This window comes from Syngnathus typhle, linkage group LG8 (assembly GCF_033458585.1).
Source record: "Syngnathus typhle isolate RoL2023-S1 ecotype Sweden linkage group LG8, RoL_Styp_1.0, whole genome shotgun sequence".
NCBI lineage: Eukaryota > Metazoa > Chordata > Actinopteri > Syngnathiformes > Syngnathidae > Syngnathus > Syngnathus typhle.
In genome coordinates this window covers 7,355,845-7,373,748 of record NC_083745.1, presented here as the reverse complement: position 1 = coordinate 7,373,748, position 17,904 = coordinate 7,355,845, and the positions used below count along the sequence as shown (strand labels likewise).

Below are 17,904 nucleotides of genomic sequence, written 5' to 3'. Positions count from 1 at the left end.
GGGTCAAGCCAGTGTCTGCAGTGAATTGAATTTTTGAGCAACGTGAAAAGATGAGCTTTAAGATGGTCGCAACTAGCAGAGCCGTGGTATTCGTTTCTTAAAATAAAGACAACATAATCTGAAAAACTGTTTAATTTGAATATGTTTGAACACGAGTTGCAGCATTAAAAAAATACAAAAAGGCAATCATGACAATGCTACAAAACTACAATTATGACTCAGAATTATAAATAATACAAATATTTACTACACTAATGAAGGGACCGCTAAGTATTGAAAAAATATTTCCAGCCTATATTACAATCAGTACTATTCATTTTGTAATATCATGATGATTGTATAAAAAGTTAATTCATCAATAACTCTTTATAAACAAAATAATGCCGCTGGGTGATTAGCTACGGGCAGCCAATTAAACAAGTTTGATTTTTTTAATGTAATATACGCAATTATGGCAGTTGTGAATATAGTTTGACTTTGAGCGTTTAATCAGTGTTTCTTAAACACGTTTTTAAACATGGACCGCTGAGCAATTTATGAAAAGCATTGTCCTCTTTTTTTTCCCTGACCATCCAGTCTGAAAATACGTTTTCACTTACTAATTAGCTGTTCTGTGAAATAGATATAGTGTGGTGGGATGGTCACAGTTTGGAAAAGACTGGTCCACACGTCATAAGCAGTCAACTAAGTGCCCATCGTGCAGAAATCCATCACCAGGGGGCAATATGGGATCATGTACCAGCCATACAACCCAAGCATACATAAGTTTCAAAGCTAACCAAAGCAAAAGAGTGTTGCAAGGAATCATTTACCCATTGTTCTGTAATGATTCTAATTTCACCACAATGAACTAAGAATATCAAATTTCGAGAGAATATAACCTTCATGCACCTGCAGGTTAATCGGATGTTCCTGAAGTCAGCTTCACAAGCTTATGTAGCAATTGTCTTCTCTTCATCAATTTCTAAGGGACATCAAACTCTCTGTCATCATTACCAAGCCATATTTTGTCCACTTTGCGTTTCATGGTCGGTAAAATGCCTTGGAAATTCTTTGGTACCCTCACTGATACATTTAAAATGATTCATTGTCTCCTTTGTTTTCATCACAAAACTGGCATTTTAATAGTCGTGCAGAGCCTTTTGACATTTATTGTTGATATCTTGAAGAAGTCAATTTGTTCCTGCGCCAGAGGACTACTCTAAGGGTGAGATCTTCCTGAGAATGGCTGTTTGCTTCACACCAGTCTCCCATTGGTGGATCGTCAATAATTTGGTCCTTTGCTGTTGTAGGACCGCCTCATCATACTACCATAGCATAAAGATGGGTCACACACTCCAGGATGGCCAGGTGCGCCGGGTTTACCGCCTTTACCCTCTGCTCCGTTTTGACCCGGTGGTCCAGGCTGACCTGAAGCGCCCGGTTTGCCATAACCTTGAGGACCTACTTGACCTGTCAAGATAAAATGACTTTGTCATCATTAGAGGATAACACTCTGTCAAATGACTTAACTCGGGCACACACATATACGTACAGATCATTCATGCTGCATGACTAAGCAAGCAAAGGGAAAGGCTAAAGAAACAAAAGTTGATCAAGTATCTTACCTGGAGGCCCAGGTGGTCCTGGGTCCCCGTGTATGGTGCGCCCTGGGCTTCCCTTTTCACCCTTAAGCCCGGGATCTCCTACAAACGTACATGCACAACTATCTTTGTTGAATGTTTTGTCAATAACAGGGGGAGACTACAATAAATCGGAATTGTTTGTACCTTTTATTCCATTACTACCGGGTAGCCCTGGACGACCACGGTAGCCTGGCTGCCCCCTGGCACCAGATAGACCAGGTAATCCCCTAACACCTTGGGGCCCTGCCAGACCTGGAAGGCCAGGTGTTCCAGGGAGGCCATGGCAACTGGCACAGTTACTTGACTGGTGGCTCAGCAATATGGATGGCAGTTCAGCTACGATAATTAGAAGAGAGAATATTACATTTTAAAACAATTGCTCGCAAGTCAAGAGGTCCCGATACACTTACACTGAAGAATCTCTCGGCAAATTTGTCGAATGTGCATATCTGAAATTTCACCTGCCTGTAGTGATGCAAGTAAAAAGCATGAACATACATCATGAGGAAAGACACTGGAGGTGAATGTTTGCAAGACATACAGATCTTCCCGCCGGGCCAGGTTGTCCGGCAGGACCTCTATCCCCCTGAGGTCCTCTCTGTCCCGTTTGGCCTGCCTGACCTGGCTGCCCAGGGCGGCCCATATGACCTTCTTGGCCTCTCTGACCCGGATCTCCCGTTGTCCCTTTCTAGGAAAAACACAAGGTCAGTGTCAAAAATGATTGGACAACGGTTCTGAGAGTGATCAGGACTACATACCTCCCCTTTTAGTCCTCTCAGACCTGGTGACCCCTGTTGAACAAAAGGAAAATTTCTTCAAGTGTAACATTTGTCAAATGGTGCTGTGCGATTTTTCCTAATTTAAAATGTATGCCTTGGCTGCATACAGGTTGGGAAAAAAATGCCCCATGAAACTGGGGGTCAAATTGAACTCACGTGATTCCCTGATTTTCCGTCTGCTCCCTTTTCACCCTTTATTCCCTTAAAGAAAAAGACATTTAATAATATTTACTTGACGCACAGGGAGGAGTTAACATTTTATCATTAAATGAGAGCATTAAATCACAGTTTCAATTGCTTTAAATGTTTGGTTATTGTTTATTTTCCTTCATATGCTTATAAAACTAAAAGAAATACTGCTGAATAAACACAAACATTTTGTAAACTTTCTTATTTTGGATACTCTTGGAGACACCTTATTCACACTCACCGCAGGCAGCTAGAGTTTATGTTTAATTGATTGCGTTGCTGGATATTTTGTCGATGCATGCTGTTTTTGATGCCAAACCATTTTTTTTTTTTTCAGAAACCAAAACATAGTCATAATAAATTGAGCAAATTGTTATTGAAAGTTGGCAAGATGCACACAGAATATGAATTCTGAAGTGCAACACTCAAAAGTATATGCTCTTTTCACGAAGGGAAAATAGTCAGTGCAACACTCAAAAGTATGATATGCTCTTTTCACTAAGGGAAAATAGTCAGAATTTGTTTGTTTACTGTCTTACCATATCTCCTCTTTCACCTGCATGTCCCCTTTCTCCCTAATAGAGTAGACAAGAAGGCATTTTATTGCGGAAAAAGATTTTTTTAAATACTGTATCTCTTTGTGCATTGTGCCAAATGCACCTAGCACTGGACTGACACAATGAAATAGGCATTGCATGCGGTGTGCCACGCAAATACCTTGCTTCCCTTTAGGCCAGGCACCGCTGGGTGTCCCGGTACACCTGCTTGTCCAGGATCACCTGGTCTCCCCTTTAAAATCAAAGAAAAGGAAATCAGGAATTTACATTCTTTTCATATCCAAAGGATATAACATGTCATCATTTATCAAAAGATAAGTGATAGTAAGAGCATACCATAGAACCTGGTATTCCTGGTTTACCTGGAGTTCCAATTTCACCCTTACTACCCTGTGAAAATAGTTAGACAGCAGAACCACATCAATCATTTTAAAGTGCATTATGCATTTTCATAGTACATGTGATTTTCTAGGGACATACATGCACATATGTATGTGCATCATTTGTCATTGATAAATTTGATTATTTATTTATTTGTTTATTTATTTGATTAATGCCAGAAAGAGCATTGATAATGTTTTACATAGCTATTTCTATGCTGAATTTAATATTTTATTTTGGTGCTACATATTATGATATTAACTTATTATGGATACCTTTGGACCAATATTTCCCTTTAAACCAGGTGGACCGGAAGGACCCATTTGCCCCTGCAAGAGAATAAAACCATACATGCTTCAGAACAAGCACGTACTATCATTTAAATTAATGGTCAAACATGAATTTACAGGTAATCCATCTGATCCTTGGGGACCCCTTGATCCAGGAAAACCAGCTTCTCCCTTGAGGGAGAGTGGACAGGATTAAAAATACTAAAAAAATAAAAGAATTGAATGTACTGAAGTGAGAGAAAGGCAAAAACTCACTTTTTGTCCAGTTAGACCGGCCATCCCTGGCGATCCAGGCAAACCCTAATACAGAGAAAACAATGTGATTAGATATATGCATTTTACAATGCAATCCAAGAAAATACAATGGAACAAAATATGCACAAATGTTTAATGGGTCGCACAGCTGCACACTTATGTATACTGACCTGTATGTTGCACTAAGCAAAAGTGACAAATCATGGCTATGGTGCAAAACGGATGGAAATGATAAATGTGCAGAATGTGCTGGTACTTGCAAGAAAGAAATTAAACCCTATTTATAATTCAGTTGGGAAAAACAATGACAGCAATATAAATGCCATAAAAAGCACACTGAACATTTTTGTGGTGAGCAGCCCAGTCAGTAAATCCCACAGAGAAGCTTTTTGTTGTTGTTTTCTACTGAGTGTTCCAGAACTCCTTGTGGGACTCCCCATCTTAGAATCCAGTATTTGACAGTACAAGTACAAGTCAATGATCAGATTGCTCAAGTTGCCAGAGAAGACCAGCATACGTTATGGTTAGTGTTGTATAGGTGAATTATTTGCATGCGTGTTGGACTTGATTGAGCAAAATGCGGATGCTATCATGTACTAAATCTGTCTCTGTGGATAGACTCTTTGTTCATGGGTGCCTGGGGATGGCCTGTAGCCTTGTGGAGCAAGTGAGTCATGTTTTATAGACCCATCATAGACTCTGGACAAGACTTCTAATCATGAGCAGTGGGATTGTGGCCCACTTGAAACACTTTCCTCCAGAAACAGAATTGCCAGAACAGCACAGCTTTCCCTCGATTAGTCACTTTGTGGCTTTCGATTAGAGCCAGAAACTTCTTACATAACAGGGTTGTCCTGGGATGCTTTACAGGGGAAATACCCCGATATTGCTATGTTGTAAAGGGTACTCTCCATGCTCATCATTTTACCCAATGGAGTCAAAAGTCCATGAATAACGTGCAGTTTGTATAATCCATCAAATCTCTTACTGACAAATTCTCAAGAGTCAATTTTTACGATGTTTTCAAAACACTTCCTGGAGCTACTCTTAATTCCAAAAGCATCATGTTGGGGGTCAGGCAACAGCAACTTTTTTTGAGTCTGGTGACTCAAAGACAATAGAAGGTCCAAGGTTCACCATCTCTAAGTGCACACTGAAAAGACAACAATTCCTCGAAGACAATTTTCATTTTGGAAAAATTCCAAAATTGAATACAGTGTATAAATGACGATTTATCCTGCAAACATCTTTTAAAAAACGTTGCAGTTGCAGTTGCAGTTCTGACTCACCATATGGCCGGTCCTTCCATCGAGACCAGGGATGCCATTGGCCCCACTTTCGCCCTTCAATTAAAAAAAAAGAATAAAAACAGCTGCATGGCTAAGTAAGACACACAGAAATAACACAATAGCCTCACAGTTACCAGATTTTACTTTATAAATTCAATTGACTTTAAGTGCCGTGTGTGGTTTTGATTTTCCATGCAATATCTAGTATTTTACCTAAAGCAGAATCATTGAAAACAGGGAAAAGGTTATTGCCAGATCTCTATGACTACGTGGCTGCCAAACCTCAGCAACATTTGGGAACACCATAATCTTCTAGGAACTTGCACACTTTGCCAAACTGCCAGAATAATTGTATTCATTCCTCAATATTTGCACCATATAAACAAATAAGACCTTAAGACCAGGTGGTCCAGGAAATCCATCCTTTCCATCTCTCCCAGGTTCACCCTGTAAAGACAGCAACAGGTTTTAAGACATTACTCGATTGAATAACTATATTGTGTTTTTTTTTTATACATACAGGTGCTCCTTGATAACCTCGAGGCCCGGCAGGTCCAAGACTTCCTTTCTCTCCCTGTAAATTAACAGCAGTGTGAGCGACTAGCGATTGGTAGTGCTTGGTGTTACCACACTCACCGTTTTTCCGGGTTCACCCGCCATCCCGACTTGTCCAGGTGATCCAACTGGTCCCTGACAATTGTAAAGATTTAGAGAGATTACGACAAGCAATAATGACAAGATCTTGAGCTTGACTGGGCTGACTAGAAATACATTCAGGAATCCGGATATTGATATTTAAATCGGAAACTAAAGTCTACTGTAGGTTATGTGGTGAATGTTGGACTGTTGGATTTAATTTAGTGCAGCTGCTTTTTAAATCCTGACGGTGTAACAACGATGAATTTACTTCCAGTGCTTTTTGAACATTGTCGCCACAGTCCTGACAAACGTGACATTTGATTGCACTATCGCGTCTTGCCTTTGGGTTTACTGTATGTTCAGCAGTTTTAGATCTACGCTCTGTAGATCTACATAGATATTTGCCAGGAAGACAAACTTTCCACCCTTGGGTGGCCATTCAAAATAAATATAATTTGCAAAAGGCAGATGTTGCAGATGTGCTTGTATGCAGTGGGAATGGGGCTCGATATATCATGGAAAATCCCTAGAAAATCCCTGTCAATGCTCAGCTTGTCATTCTGGGATTTAAAAAGATGACTTTTTTTATTGCTCTTCTAAAGTCGGTACAATATACGAGCAAGACTATATAACAAAAGTAGGACAGCTTGCGGAATTCTTCATATCTCAAGCAAGGACCACATCACCTCACTGAGTCATTGCTTCCATAAAAGAAATCAGGCACAAACAGTGAAGAAAATATCATGTTTGTTGAAGTTGCTTTTCCTAATGACCTGACTGTAATTGTATATCGATTTCAGTTAAGCATTCGGTTTAAACTACAATGTGTCACGTAAGATTCGGAATTCAGTTCTGTTCCTTTTTTCAATGTGACTAAAAGAGGTAAGACACATTTGACTCGAGGATGCTGGGTATCGATTTTTCAACAATTTGATACATTTAATTTCTTATGCAGCCATTTGAGATGTTTTTTGCTGATGATTTTAAGTGGAGATTAGCCTGTCACACACCTCTCTGTGGGGACCAATAGGTATTTTGTTAAGAAAGCGTTGCTTTTCATAAGAAATGTATCGCAAGCTGTCAAAAAATAATTGCCCGTGTTTCCTGTGTGTGTTTGTCTTAAATCAAGTCTTTATCACATCTGTACCACAAAGGTACCTCAGTTGGGGCTAAAAACAATGTCATATCGGGTATATGGCAAGAATGAAATTTAGTTATATTTTTATGCCAATTCACCAAATAGTCTTCAGATCCACGATCATCCTCCACACACATTAAAGGATTCCAACAAATCCCACATGAAGATGCACTTTGGCAACAGTGGCAAGGAAAATCTCCTATCCACACAGCAAACCTTGAACAGAACCACTTACTAAGTCAGCAAATAGAACACAATTTTAAGTGTGTCTTGCTCTCAAGGGATCTGCTTTTATATTGAAAACACATGGCGACAACAGAGAAGCAACAGTGTCAAATGGTGAATGTGTCTTGCAGGGATTTCCTGTTAATTCACCAGTTTATCTTCGGAGCAGCATCCGTTTCACTTGGAATTTAATTGTATTGCTACGGACACCAATAAGCACAATTTGTGCAACGTGTAAAGTCATGTTAATGTTTGCTTCTTGTATTTTGGTTAAAATGATTTCCTTTCCTTGAGCAACACAGTGAGTTTGATTTGCAACAGCTGTGACCTCTATTGATGTGTTTGTCATTTGGTTTCATTTAAACTAACAACTCCCATTACAAAGTAGATGAGGACACGACAGTTAGGCAAGATTTACGCTACATGGTTTGAGTGATCCAACTCAGTTTTTTTACCTTGAAGCCTGTTTCATGGCAATATACGTACAGTAAACAGAAAATAATGCACGGATTCCCATGTATGCAGTGGAATCTTCTCACAAACACTCACAAAAAAGTGCAACAGAGGCTAAAATGGCATGAATGGGTTGAAAGCTATAAATACCTTCTCTCCAGGTTGCCCAGATGGTCCTGTTAATCCTGGCACACCTCTCTGACCCTGAGCGAACAGAACGGCATTGCAAATGTGTTTTGTTGGGGGATACAAATGCCAAAGAGACAGGGATGCCATAAATCGGTTATTTGACCTTCCTACCGAAACACCGGGCCTCCCCTGCTCTCCTTTAAACCCGTCGGTCCCACGTTGACCCTGACAAATAGAATGTACATTTTCACAATGCATTTTATGACTGCATTAATCTTGTCATTGAAATATTGATCACCTTCATTCCTGGTACACCCGGAAAGCCTGGACTTCCTCTAATGCCAGGCACCCCCTTCAATTGGGAAGAAGTACAAACATCTGAGTTAAACCTGGTTTACTGATCATGTTATTAATGAGACATTTTTTGATCATGTTTGTTTTCATCAGCTATTTTTCCTTTTAAATGTTTGTAAATTAGTGGTTATTTTGGGGGGGGGGGGGGGTTATGTTTGTATATTGAACTATGTAGTACTCACAGGCTTACCATCAGCACCAGCACGTCCAGGTTGACCTGCTCTGCCTTCATTTCCTGGTTCACCCTAAAGAAAACATGATGAGCGCTTTAAATGTCATGCTAATTGTAAAATATTTTTTTCTCTAGTTATGACCTCGTGATGACTAACTTAAGTTACAATTCATCACTTGTTTACACGAGGATAAACCACAATTTAAAGGTAAATGTCTGCTGTATAAGCGTGTACAAGTGTACAGGGTATAAGAATAGTCTTGGATGATGAACCACATCCTGCTTCGCAATGTCGCAAGATAAAGACATAATAATCCCACGCTGTAGCCTTTTCTTGTAAATATTTTGAATACAAGTTGTCTGATACACATTAACTGTAAAAACAACACACTTGTACCACCACCCCTGGAAGGCCTTGAAAATGTACTAATCTGCTGTAAATTGCAGAATATGTGCAGCAGTTAAAATACCAAAGACGTTTTTGGAATAGTCAAAGAGGACAATAAGAAACTTTATTTGGAAAAACTGACCTTCATGCCTGGAAGTCCTGGAGGTCCCGGAGGACAGACACAAGGTTCTTGAGTTGGCTCAGCATAATCTGGACTGTTAGAACACTGCAGGAGCAAAAAAGAAGGCTCTTTTATGTATGCGCATTTATAGCTAGAAATATTTATTATATGTGTACATTAATAAATTCTACTGATAGATTAACAAACTATACTTCTGTGAAACAGGCTGTAAATCCATATTGTCATTACAAATAAGTATTATTTGTATTAATGGTAAGAGCAAAATGTTGAAATTCACACAATGCTTTTTATATCTGTATATTCCAAAAAAAGAATAAAATTGAACTGGATGCTTCTACCACCAAAATATTTAAGTAGATTTAAAGGAACGTCAATGAAAAGCAGATGTAACGCAAAGACATAATAATTGGCAAGCATCTGTAAGTGTAGCCTTCTGAATTTGTCTTGCATTTGTAATGTAGCAATTAAATCTGCAACAGTGAGTACTAAACAACATAATGATGGAACAACTGAACAATAGCATGGCTAGATAACAATTAGGAGCACTTCCAAGTTCCAACAAATAAGAGAATTTACAAAATGTTACTTTGATTTTCTGCTGAGTTGACTCATCTACTACATGGTGTGATGGTTAGGTAAGGGGTGGCAGAATAATTTCACGCCAAATGTGCGGTTAACCGATGGTAAAATTGAATCGGCGAAACAGATGTCGATCCCGGAGTGAGAAGCAGGTGAGAAGAAGTTATATTTGCTGCTTCTGGGAAGAAAAATTATAATGTCAAGTCTTGTACTTACCACTCCTGGTATTTCACATGCAGTCTCACGGTTGTTCTGCTCTGGGTCACAGTAGATACGGAGCTTCTGAAGTTCAAACTGAACAAAATTGGTCACAACACACAATTATAACAATGTAATATAAATCAAAACAACAAAAGTAACTTGTAGTTGTGTAATCTCAATATTTGTACCTTGACACTAATAAATTATAGGATAATAAATCCAAAACAAAAGGGGGTTTCAATGGTGTTTATTATTCTACTAAATCCAATTTTTTTTGTGAGGTTAGTGGTAAATTGGCTCCAGAATGTCCCACCAGAGTATTTGGCACCAGTTATCATGTGAACAAACGTTTTTTATTTGGAATAATTTTACTTGCTGACATAAGAGACTTGAATATTTGTAGGTTGGAATTACATTGCTGCCCTGATGCACCTTTTTGTTGGTTTTCCAGCACAAAATAATCTGTATAGTATCATTTGGCAGAAATGACCTCTTTATGCTCATGGAAGATGTGGCCATACTAAGTCATTTCTCTCCAGTAACCACAATGGTAGCTTCTGGCACAATATGCAAACAGTAAAATCGTTTACATATGTATCACTGTTGCGTAACAACAGTAGAGATTTACCATCATTGAACTGATTAAAGGGCATTCTGTTTAAAAGCATTTCTTTAACCACAAGGATTTTCTGTTATAAAACAGTACATTAAAAAAAAATGTTCAGAATATGTTCCACAATAAATTTGAACAATCTGACAGTGCTTACCGGTGCTGTTGTTTCTTTGCTGACGTATTTTCCAACTTGAGTTTTTCCATTGATGAAAATGCCAACAGGAGGCTCCAAAGACAGCATTTCGATTTCCAGGTCATCAACATAAAGAGTGACGTCCTCCTCAGTGACCAATAGTCGTAGTTGGTGCCATTTCTCGTCAAACAGATTCTTTGGGCATAAAACAAATGCAAAAAAACAGCAGGAAATTATCATCAAAAAGTGATAATTGATACTGGAAGAAAAGCATTCTTCACACATCACAATATGGATCTAATATGTAACTTGGAGTAATAACTTCTTGCGCATTAAACATACATAAATTAACCAAAACATAAATATTATTTGTTTGAAGATACCGTAAATGAGAAATACTGGTACAATATCACAATATTGATATTTTGTCCCGACTAATGATTATAATAGAAAAAAAAATAATAAAACATAAATACATGTGTATGAGAACATATTATTGAACAGTAATTTTTGTAACAATATTGATTTGTAATATAGATTAAAGTCACAATATAAGTGGATTACATTTACATGCGATGGTATAGTACATGTCAAAATCACTAAGCAAGACTAGTGAAATGTGGCGAGTGTACGTGTCAAAATCCATCAGCGCCTCCGGGAATATTCTGTTATTCTTCGAACCATTTTGAACTCTTTATTATGTTACCAGCTGCTCAAGTTCAAAGCTCAAATATTTTACTGTATTTTGTTTAAGCGCAGGGGAAATAGTGGGAGAACCCACACTCCTTTTTCTTTCTCCCAAGACAGTTTGCGCAATCATGATTGGAACTGACCCATCCAGCGTTCTGAAGGAAACGCTAATGAATTCTACAAGGAGGGTGCGACAAGGTGCCTCTGGTTAAGCACAACTGCTATGAACATTAACTGGTTACAGTTAAACTTTTCAACAGCCTTTCTCCTTTGTGCCTGACAGACAGCAGGGAGCCTCTAAAATAACAAAGTATGTTTATGTAATTTATGGAACAGCATGTTCATAAATGGGTGCATATTCACTGTCTGTTTTGTTTTTCAATTAGTCAAAGTAAAAAATATATTTAATATGAATATTACGAACAAAACAATAAAAAACATGAAAGCTCACATCCACCTCAAATAAGGACAAGTGCTATAATGTCAGCAATCCCTCCTCCACACCTACGTACCATTGCAGTGTTACGAGAAAATGTAACCGTTTGCGTTCCGCTCAGTGAGTGACTAGTTGTGGTGAACTGGACGGTGCCATCAAGTCCATTCATGGTCACTGCCATTTGAGGTCTCCCGTCACGTGTCTGGATCCTCCACAGGTCCCACTCTTCCAATGCCACCGATCCCTTGTATCGCAGGGTGGCAACGAATACATACGATGGTGGAAGGCCATCAGGGAAAAGTAACCTGGAATAACAGAATACCTCAGCTTGGAAAACACAAATACAATGCAAAAGAATAAAAGTCCCTTGATCACCTTGTAGCTTCACTCAAGTCGATACGAGACGTCACCTCATAGGCCTTAGTGCCATGATATGTTCCTTTTGTTTTCTTGGCTTTTTTGGCCAGATTTAAATGGAGTAGGATATCAAATCCTTTCTCATCTCTGGAGTCAATAGGTATTCTTGCAGGACAAACCGTCTCTGAAAAAAGAGGACATAGTGAAAACCTCATTTGATATTTAAGTAGTCACGCTCACATAAATGAAACACCCGCAACAAAGACTGAAACTCAATAGTTTGCAGTACGGGGTAAATGAAAAGCAGAAGACTTTATACGACATGTGAATGACCCTGATGGAGCATGTCCAAAAGATCCCCATTTACATTGACTAAAAAAACAGTTGAACCGTTGTAATGTGAATGCCAGTGAAGTAGTATCTTATGAAACACTATGCAAACTTAGCAAGTGCTTGTCCAGAATAAGCATATTCCTGAGGGAGTTGTGCCATAATGATGGTCTGCATGCATGTTCAGTCGCTCAACTTTCAGCTGTCGTGTTGGCAGCACACTGACATAGTGGTGAACACATTTGGCCCACAGTCAGGAGATCTGGATTTGAATCTCTACTGGAACTATGTGTGGTGTTTGGATGTTCTCCTTGGTCTTACATGGGTATTCTCAAAGAACTCTGGATTCTTCCCTACATCCCAGATGGATGGTTGGATGGATGGATGGATGGATGGATGGATGGACACCGAGTTGTGCAAACAGCCCCTAAACAAGCCGTTTCTTACCTTCACACAGTTTTTGTCGTATGACTTGTATGATCCTGGAAATACTTTTGTAGTCCTCAACAGAGAAAACGTACGTTGAAAAAGGCTTGTTTGCGATGGCTCTCAACTGTGCTTCCTCCGTCTCCGACCCCACACCAATTGCAAACAAAATGACTCCTTTTTTTCTCGCTGCCTCTGCTGCTTTCCAAACCTCATCTTGAGACTTCCCATCGGTGAGGACAACTGCAATCCGGGACACGCCCATCGGGCCACGCTCAGAGAGGCCAAAAAGCTTGTCTGTAGCAAACTCAATGGCCGCGCCTGTCCTCGTGTTTCCTCCCATGTACTCGATGGATTCCATTGCTTTGATGAGAGCTTTATTCGTTGAATACTTCCCCAGAGGTATCTCTAAAATCGGATCATCGGTATACTGGACGACACCAACTTGGGTAAATTTCTGTCCAATGTTGAAGTTTTTGGTTATGTTCACAAGCCATCGCTTTACTAATTCAAAGTTGACATCTTCGACACTCCAGGAACCATCGACAATAAATACCAAATCACCTGCCGCGGTCCTACAACCTGAAGAAAACATAAAGCAAAATCTTAGCGAACGTGAGGAGAAGTTAAGAAAAAAGAGCTTCTTACTTCTTAGGTCTTCATCTTGTGCTGCGTTAAGCCGATATAAAAGCATGACACATAGGCATCTTAAGACACAAGCTTTGTAACCCATAGTGTAGCAGCTCTAACTTCCAGTTGCACCTGTAGAAAAAAAGGAAAACATGTAGCATCCATCAGAACTTCACAGAGCCGGCTTTTTCACCCTACGTGTGTAGGGTACAGATTAAATGTGCATCTTAGAAACTGTAACATCCTGTTTTGGCAACTTTTGTCTGACTTGGCCAGCTGAATAAACTTTGGCTCCACTATTGTACCTTGTAAAAAGTATTAAAATACATTTCAGCTCATTACAATGCCAAGTCATATTTCTCTATTTGTTATTGGGAGTGTTACTAATTGTTATATTATGACTAGTTGGTTGTCAAAAAACAGCAATGCAGTATATAATTTACTGCATTTTGGTAGTAACTCGGTCGACGCTGTTATTATATATTGAAATCAAATCATTTTACTGCCAGCCAGCCTTCGGAAAGACGGTCGGTGAATTCAACTCAACTCTCTTCCTGGCCAAAAACATCAGAGCCACATCAATCCTCTTTCTCAGCTCTCGACGCCTTAGGACACGAAAGCATTTTCCTCTCTGACGTTATCCAGCACATCCTTACATGACACCATCAGCTCTACTAAATGAATGGTCTATTGAACCTCTAAACCACAATTACCCTTGAGCACTAGGCTCAATGTTTCCTGTGGGATTACCAGTTCATCCCTCATATCTAAGCATGCACTTAGTCCAAGAGTTATAAATAACCTCCCCGTAAATCTGTTGCCAATACTTGTCTTTCATATGTTATATGTTTTTTTTCCCCCGATACCGTTATTCACATGAAACATTTTTAGTTGGACGACAAACTTGTTGGAGCTCCCTGTGAAAACACGAATTGAAATGGAATTTTCATAAAATCCCGGTGGCCACCACATCTCTGATATCGTGAGGGCAGGATAGACAAAGACAGGGAAGGGGAGATTAACTGGTAATATGGAACTGGCCAAGGAATTTCACCCTTCATGTTTTTTAGGTAGATTTTAGGTAGAAATTCACACAACCGCTGGGAGAACAAGCAAACTTCACAGACTGAGATTTAAAGCCTTGTTGCTGTGAGACAAAAGTGCTAACAAGGACCAAATATTAAATGAACTGTTTTTGCCATTCAATTATTTCCTATTAATGTTTTCTCAATCACTGGCCTAACTCCGTTTATTTTACCACATTTTAAAATGCAATTTAAATCCCATGTTTCAAGGGCAATAAACGTTAAATCCGGACCTGTGATCATTCTGTGTTGTCCGCATTTCTTATACCACATTTCGACATCATAATTATATGATTATAGCATTTAGCTGCTGAGCGTAGTCTCTCTGAATTGCAGGAGTCTGGATGGGCTTAATGGAGGTAAAAAATGCACATTGTGCAACTGCATATTCATCAATGTATTCTGTTTAACCATTAAACAAATGTTATTATAGAAAGCATTTTAAATTAAAAATATTGGCATTAGCCTTCAACATCGCTCAGCTGTAATTACACAAGACTCAATTAACCTCACTGCGCAAGCTACTCACAATATTGAACATAATGTGGTTTTATTATGACGTCCAACATGAAATTAGAGATGCAGTCTAATACGCAAGCTGATGACTGAGTCACATGTGAGTCGACAGCAGACATTCAATCATCTAAGTCATTTCTGCGGTCGCCTTACGAAATGATGGCTTCAAACATGTTGAGGAGGAGAAACTGCTGACATGCTTAAAGGAAGCAGTTGCAAATGAGGACCAGATATTCTGCAATGCACTGTAAGAAGCAAGACTTCTGTTCCAGATAACATTTGCATATAAATGGAAATAGTGTAAATCTCATTTCAGATCATGACACATTAAGATCCACCAAACAGTAGCTGAGATTTCACCCTTAGCCTTTTAAATTCATCCATTTCTGTCCAACCAAAGGAGAGGTTCCAGTATTCACATGACTCTATTTTTCCACAATGTTCACGCAGCACTAAAGAGACACACTTGAACATGCTTCAACAGGTTGTGAAATCCATTTTATTCAGAATTTTCCTCACTAGAGATTTGGGGGAGACTGTTGGAACCCCCCCCCCCCCCCCCCCCCCCTCATTGGCAAGGTGCAGCCTGGATGGCTTTCCCCTCCAACGACTTTTCCCAGTCGCGCTGTTTCTTCACCTCTGCTCACACCACATGGATTTCATTTACACAGTTGGACAGTCAAATTGACGAGCCTCCGCCGGTTCCAAACACACGTAGGACTACTCCTTGATGAGTGAGTGTAGCTTAGAGCAAGGAATAGAAGACTAACGCTGCAATATTATGCATGTCTTACAGGTCTCTATATTTGGATTGATTTTTGGGAAAGACTTCTTTACAGCCTTGGGCTATGGTCTGAAAATTATCTAGTGAAATCCCAACTTGGGTTACACTCAAAAGTTGAAGAAATTCCAGCAATGACTGCAGCATATTATATTAGCCAGTGCTTTGTCATCTTTGATGTAAATCTTATTTTAATATTCATTTGGTCCAAGAATTACGTTTGGTAGCAATAACTGTTTGTCATATTTCAAATGATATCACAGTGGGACCTCTAAAATGGAAGACGATCAATTATGTAGCAAAAGTTGACTTCCAGAATGTTCTAATCAAAGGAACAGTCAATCAATTTGTTCTAGTTCTCACTGTCACTATAGTTTCGTAACTAGAGATAACCTTTAAGATTCTCAACTGTAACACAAATATTAAAAAACTACTCCAAGTAAATTGTTTGGTGACCACACAAGGGTATATCACACCTCTCGCCCCAAATCAACTGGGGAAGACTTCAACTCACGTGAGGACAAGTACTGCTGAAAATGAATGCATATATGATGGATTGTGGGGCTCTGGAATATTATGGGACATTCATTCATTCATTCATTCATTCATTCATTCATTCATTCATTCATTCATTCATTCATTCATTCATTCATTCATTCATTTCCCCACTCATTCGTCCATTAATTCTTTGCTTACTGTAATGCAACATTCGAACAACAGTATTAGACCCGGAAGAGTTGTATTCACTGAGTACTGTATCTATATTTTGAGTAGTTTCACACCAAAGAGTAAATCCAGTTGCCTTGCCGATGTTCTAAAGCATGCATCTGATGTAAATTTGACAAAAGAAAGCTATTCTATTCCAAAATCAACAACTTCTGTGGCTGAACCGTGGCCAACATCATGGACATTTACAGCTGCCAGATTCTCCAAGCAACATAGAAATGCCAAGTCGTGTTAGTCGTTCTCCTTCGAAATCAACTCAACGTCCAAAAGACTTGTAATCATTAGCTTAGAGGGGTCCGACTGCCTTCCAACCAGCACGGCCAATTTTTATATTTACTGCTCCAAGTCTTATAGATCATTGCCCTTCATATGCTCTGCATTATATGGTCACCTTTGCAAAAAAAAAAAACTTTACAATACTTGCAAGTCATTATTTGATGCCAATGTGCTTGCACAAATCCACCAAAAAAAAATCAGACTGGTACGGATAATTGTACTTAATGACTTCAATATGCCACCCTTGCAACACTAAATCAAAGCTGACATTGTGTTAGCTACAATACAATCCAATAACCTTTTTTGCATGAGTAAACAACCTGCACTGATACATTCGACACACACCACCATGCATATAAGAATTCCCCAAACACAGGTGTCATAGCATCCCAAATGTATTACCTGTAAGTGTTCCAAGCCCTTGTGAAAATTCCTGTTAATCCTTCTCAATAAGAGGGATTAGTGATCATTACTGTTCCCAGGCCAGGATTGTCAGAAAGTGCATGAACAAATGCAGGTTTTGTCTGGTGAATGAAAGAAGGCCCTCCCTCAATCGCCTGCGCTTCTGTCCTTCTTCTCCTTCCTCCTCTCCACCCCCTTCACTCCACACTGGCATACCGCCAGCCTCAATTACCACGGGTGGAAAGAGAAGCCGATAAGGAGAGCATAAAATTGTACAACAGACAGGCCCATCGCTGACGGACCAGAAGGAAAATAATAGTAATGAGAGCAGTCTTCTTCCAAGTGTTGTGGGTTTGGAAGTTGGAAGGACGATTTGCTGAGGGCATAACCAGAGAATATGGACATTTCTAGAAGACAAGCGTGGGATCAAGCCACAAATTGGAGTCTTTTTTCTGAATTGCACAAGCATTAGCATAAATGAAAACAGTCCATGTGATAAACAATAATTTATCCATATTATTTTTATTTATCCATTTATTAGCAAACTTTTGTTGTGATAGGATTTTCATTAACATTTACTCCTTAGTCATTCACTAAGCACTGACTAAAAAACATTATCCTGATTAGTATAATTTGACAGGGAATTGCATCTCTTAAATCTCATTTCAACCTGTTAAACCAATTTTCATGCGAGTGTAATTGCCTTTTGAAATTATTT

At 39.2% G+C, this 17,904-nt stretch overlaps 1 protein-coding gene across 2 annotated transcripts; it reads right to left on the bottom strand.

Annotated features, from left to right (window-relative positions):
• Positions 1 to 117: 117 nt before the first annotated feature.
• Positions 118 to 17,473, bottom strand: col21a1 (collagen, type XXI, alpha 1). 2 transcript variants are annotated; one of them, XM_061285839.1, is made up of 29 exons: positions 17,187 to 17,472; positions 13,419 to 13,532; positions 12,792 to 13,352; positions 12,033 to 12,198; positions 11,734 to 11,962; positions 10,553 to 10,726; positions 9,801 to 9,878; positions 9,006 to 9,089; positions 8,486 to 8,548; positions 8,248 to 8,301; positions 8,121 to 8,174; positions 7,971 to 8,024; positions 6,002 to 6,055; positions 5,886 to 5,939; positions 5,759 to 5,812; positions 5,366 to 5,419; positions 4,077 to 4,121; positions 3,939 to 3,992; positions 3,807 to 3,860; positions 3,487 to 3,540; positions 3,311 to 3,382; positions 3,133 to 3,168; positions 2,561 to 2,605; positions 2,384 to 2,416; positions 2,167 to 2,313; positions 2,036 to 2,090; positions 1,770 to 1,961; positions 1,608 to 1,685; positions 118 to 1,452 (listed from the first exon to the last, which is right to left on the bottom strand). In XM_061285839.1, the coding sequence occupies exons 2-29, from the start codon at positions 13,501 to 13,503 to the stop codon at positions 1,265 to 1,267; spliced, it is 2,871 nt and encodes a 956-aa protein (XP_061141823.1). In that variant the 5' UTR covers positions 13,504 to 13,532; positions 17,187 to 17,472; the 3' UTR covers positions 118 to 1,264. The 2 variants fall into 2 exon arrangements, with proteins under 2 accessions (XP_061141823.1, XP_061141824.1); XM_061285840.1 differs by lacking the exons at positions 118 to 1,452; positions 1,608 to 1,685 and having other exon boundaries at positions 1,796 to 1,961; positions 2,167 to 2,309; positions 17,187 to 17,473.
• Positions 17,474 to 17,904: the final 431 nt, after the last annotated feature.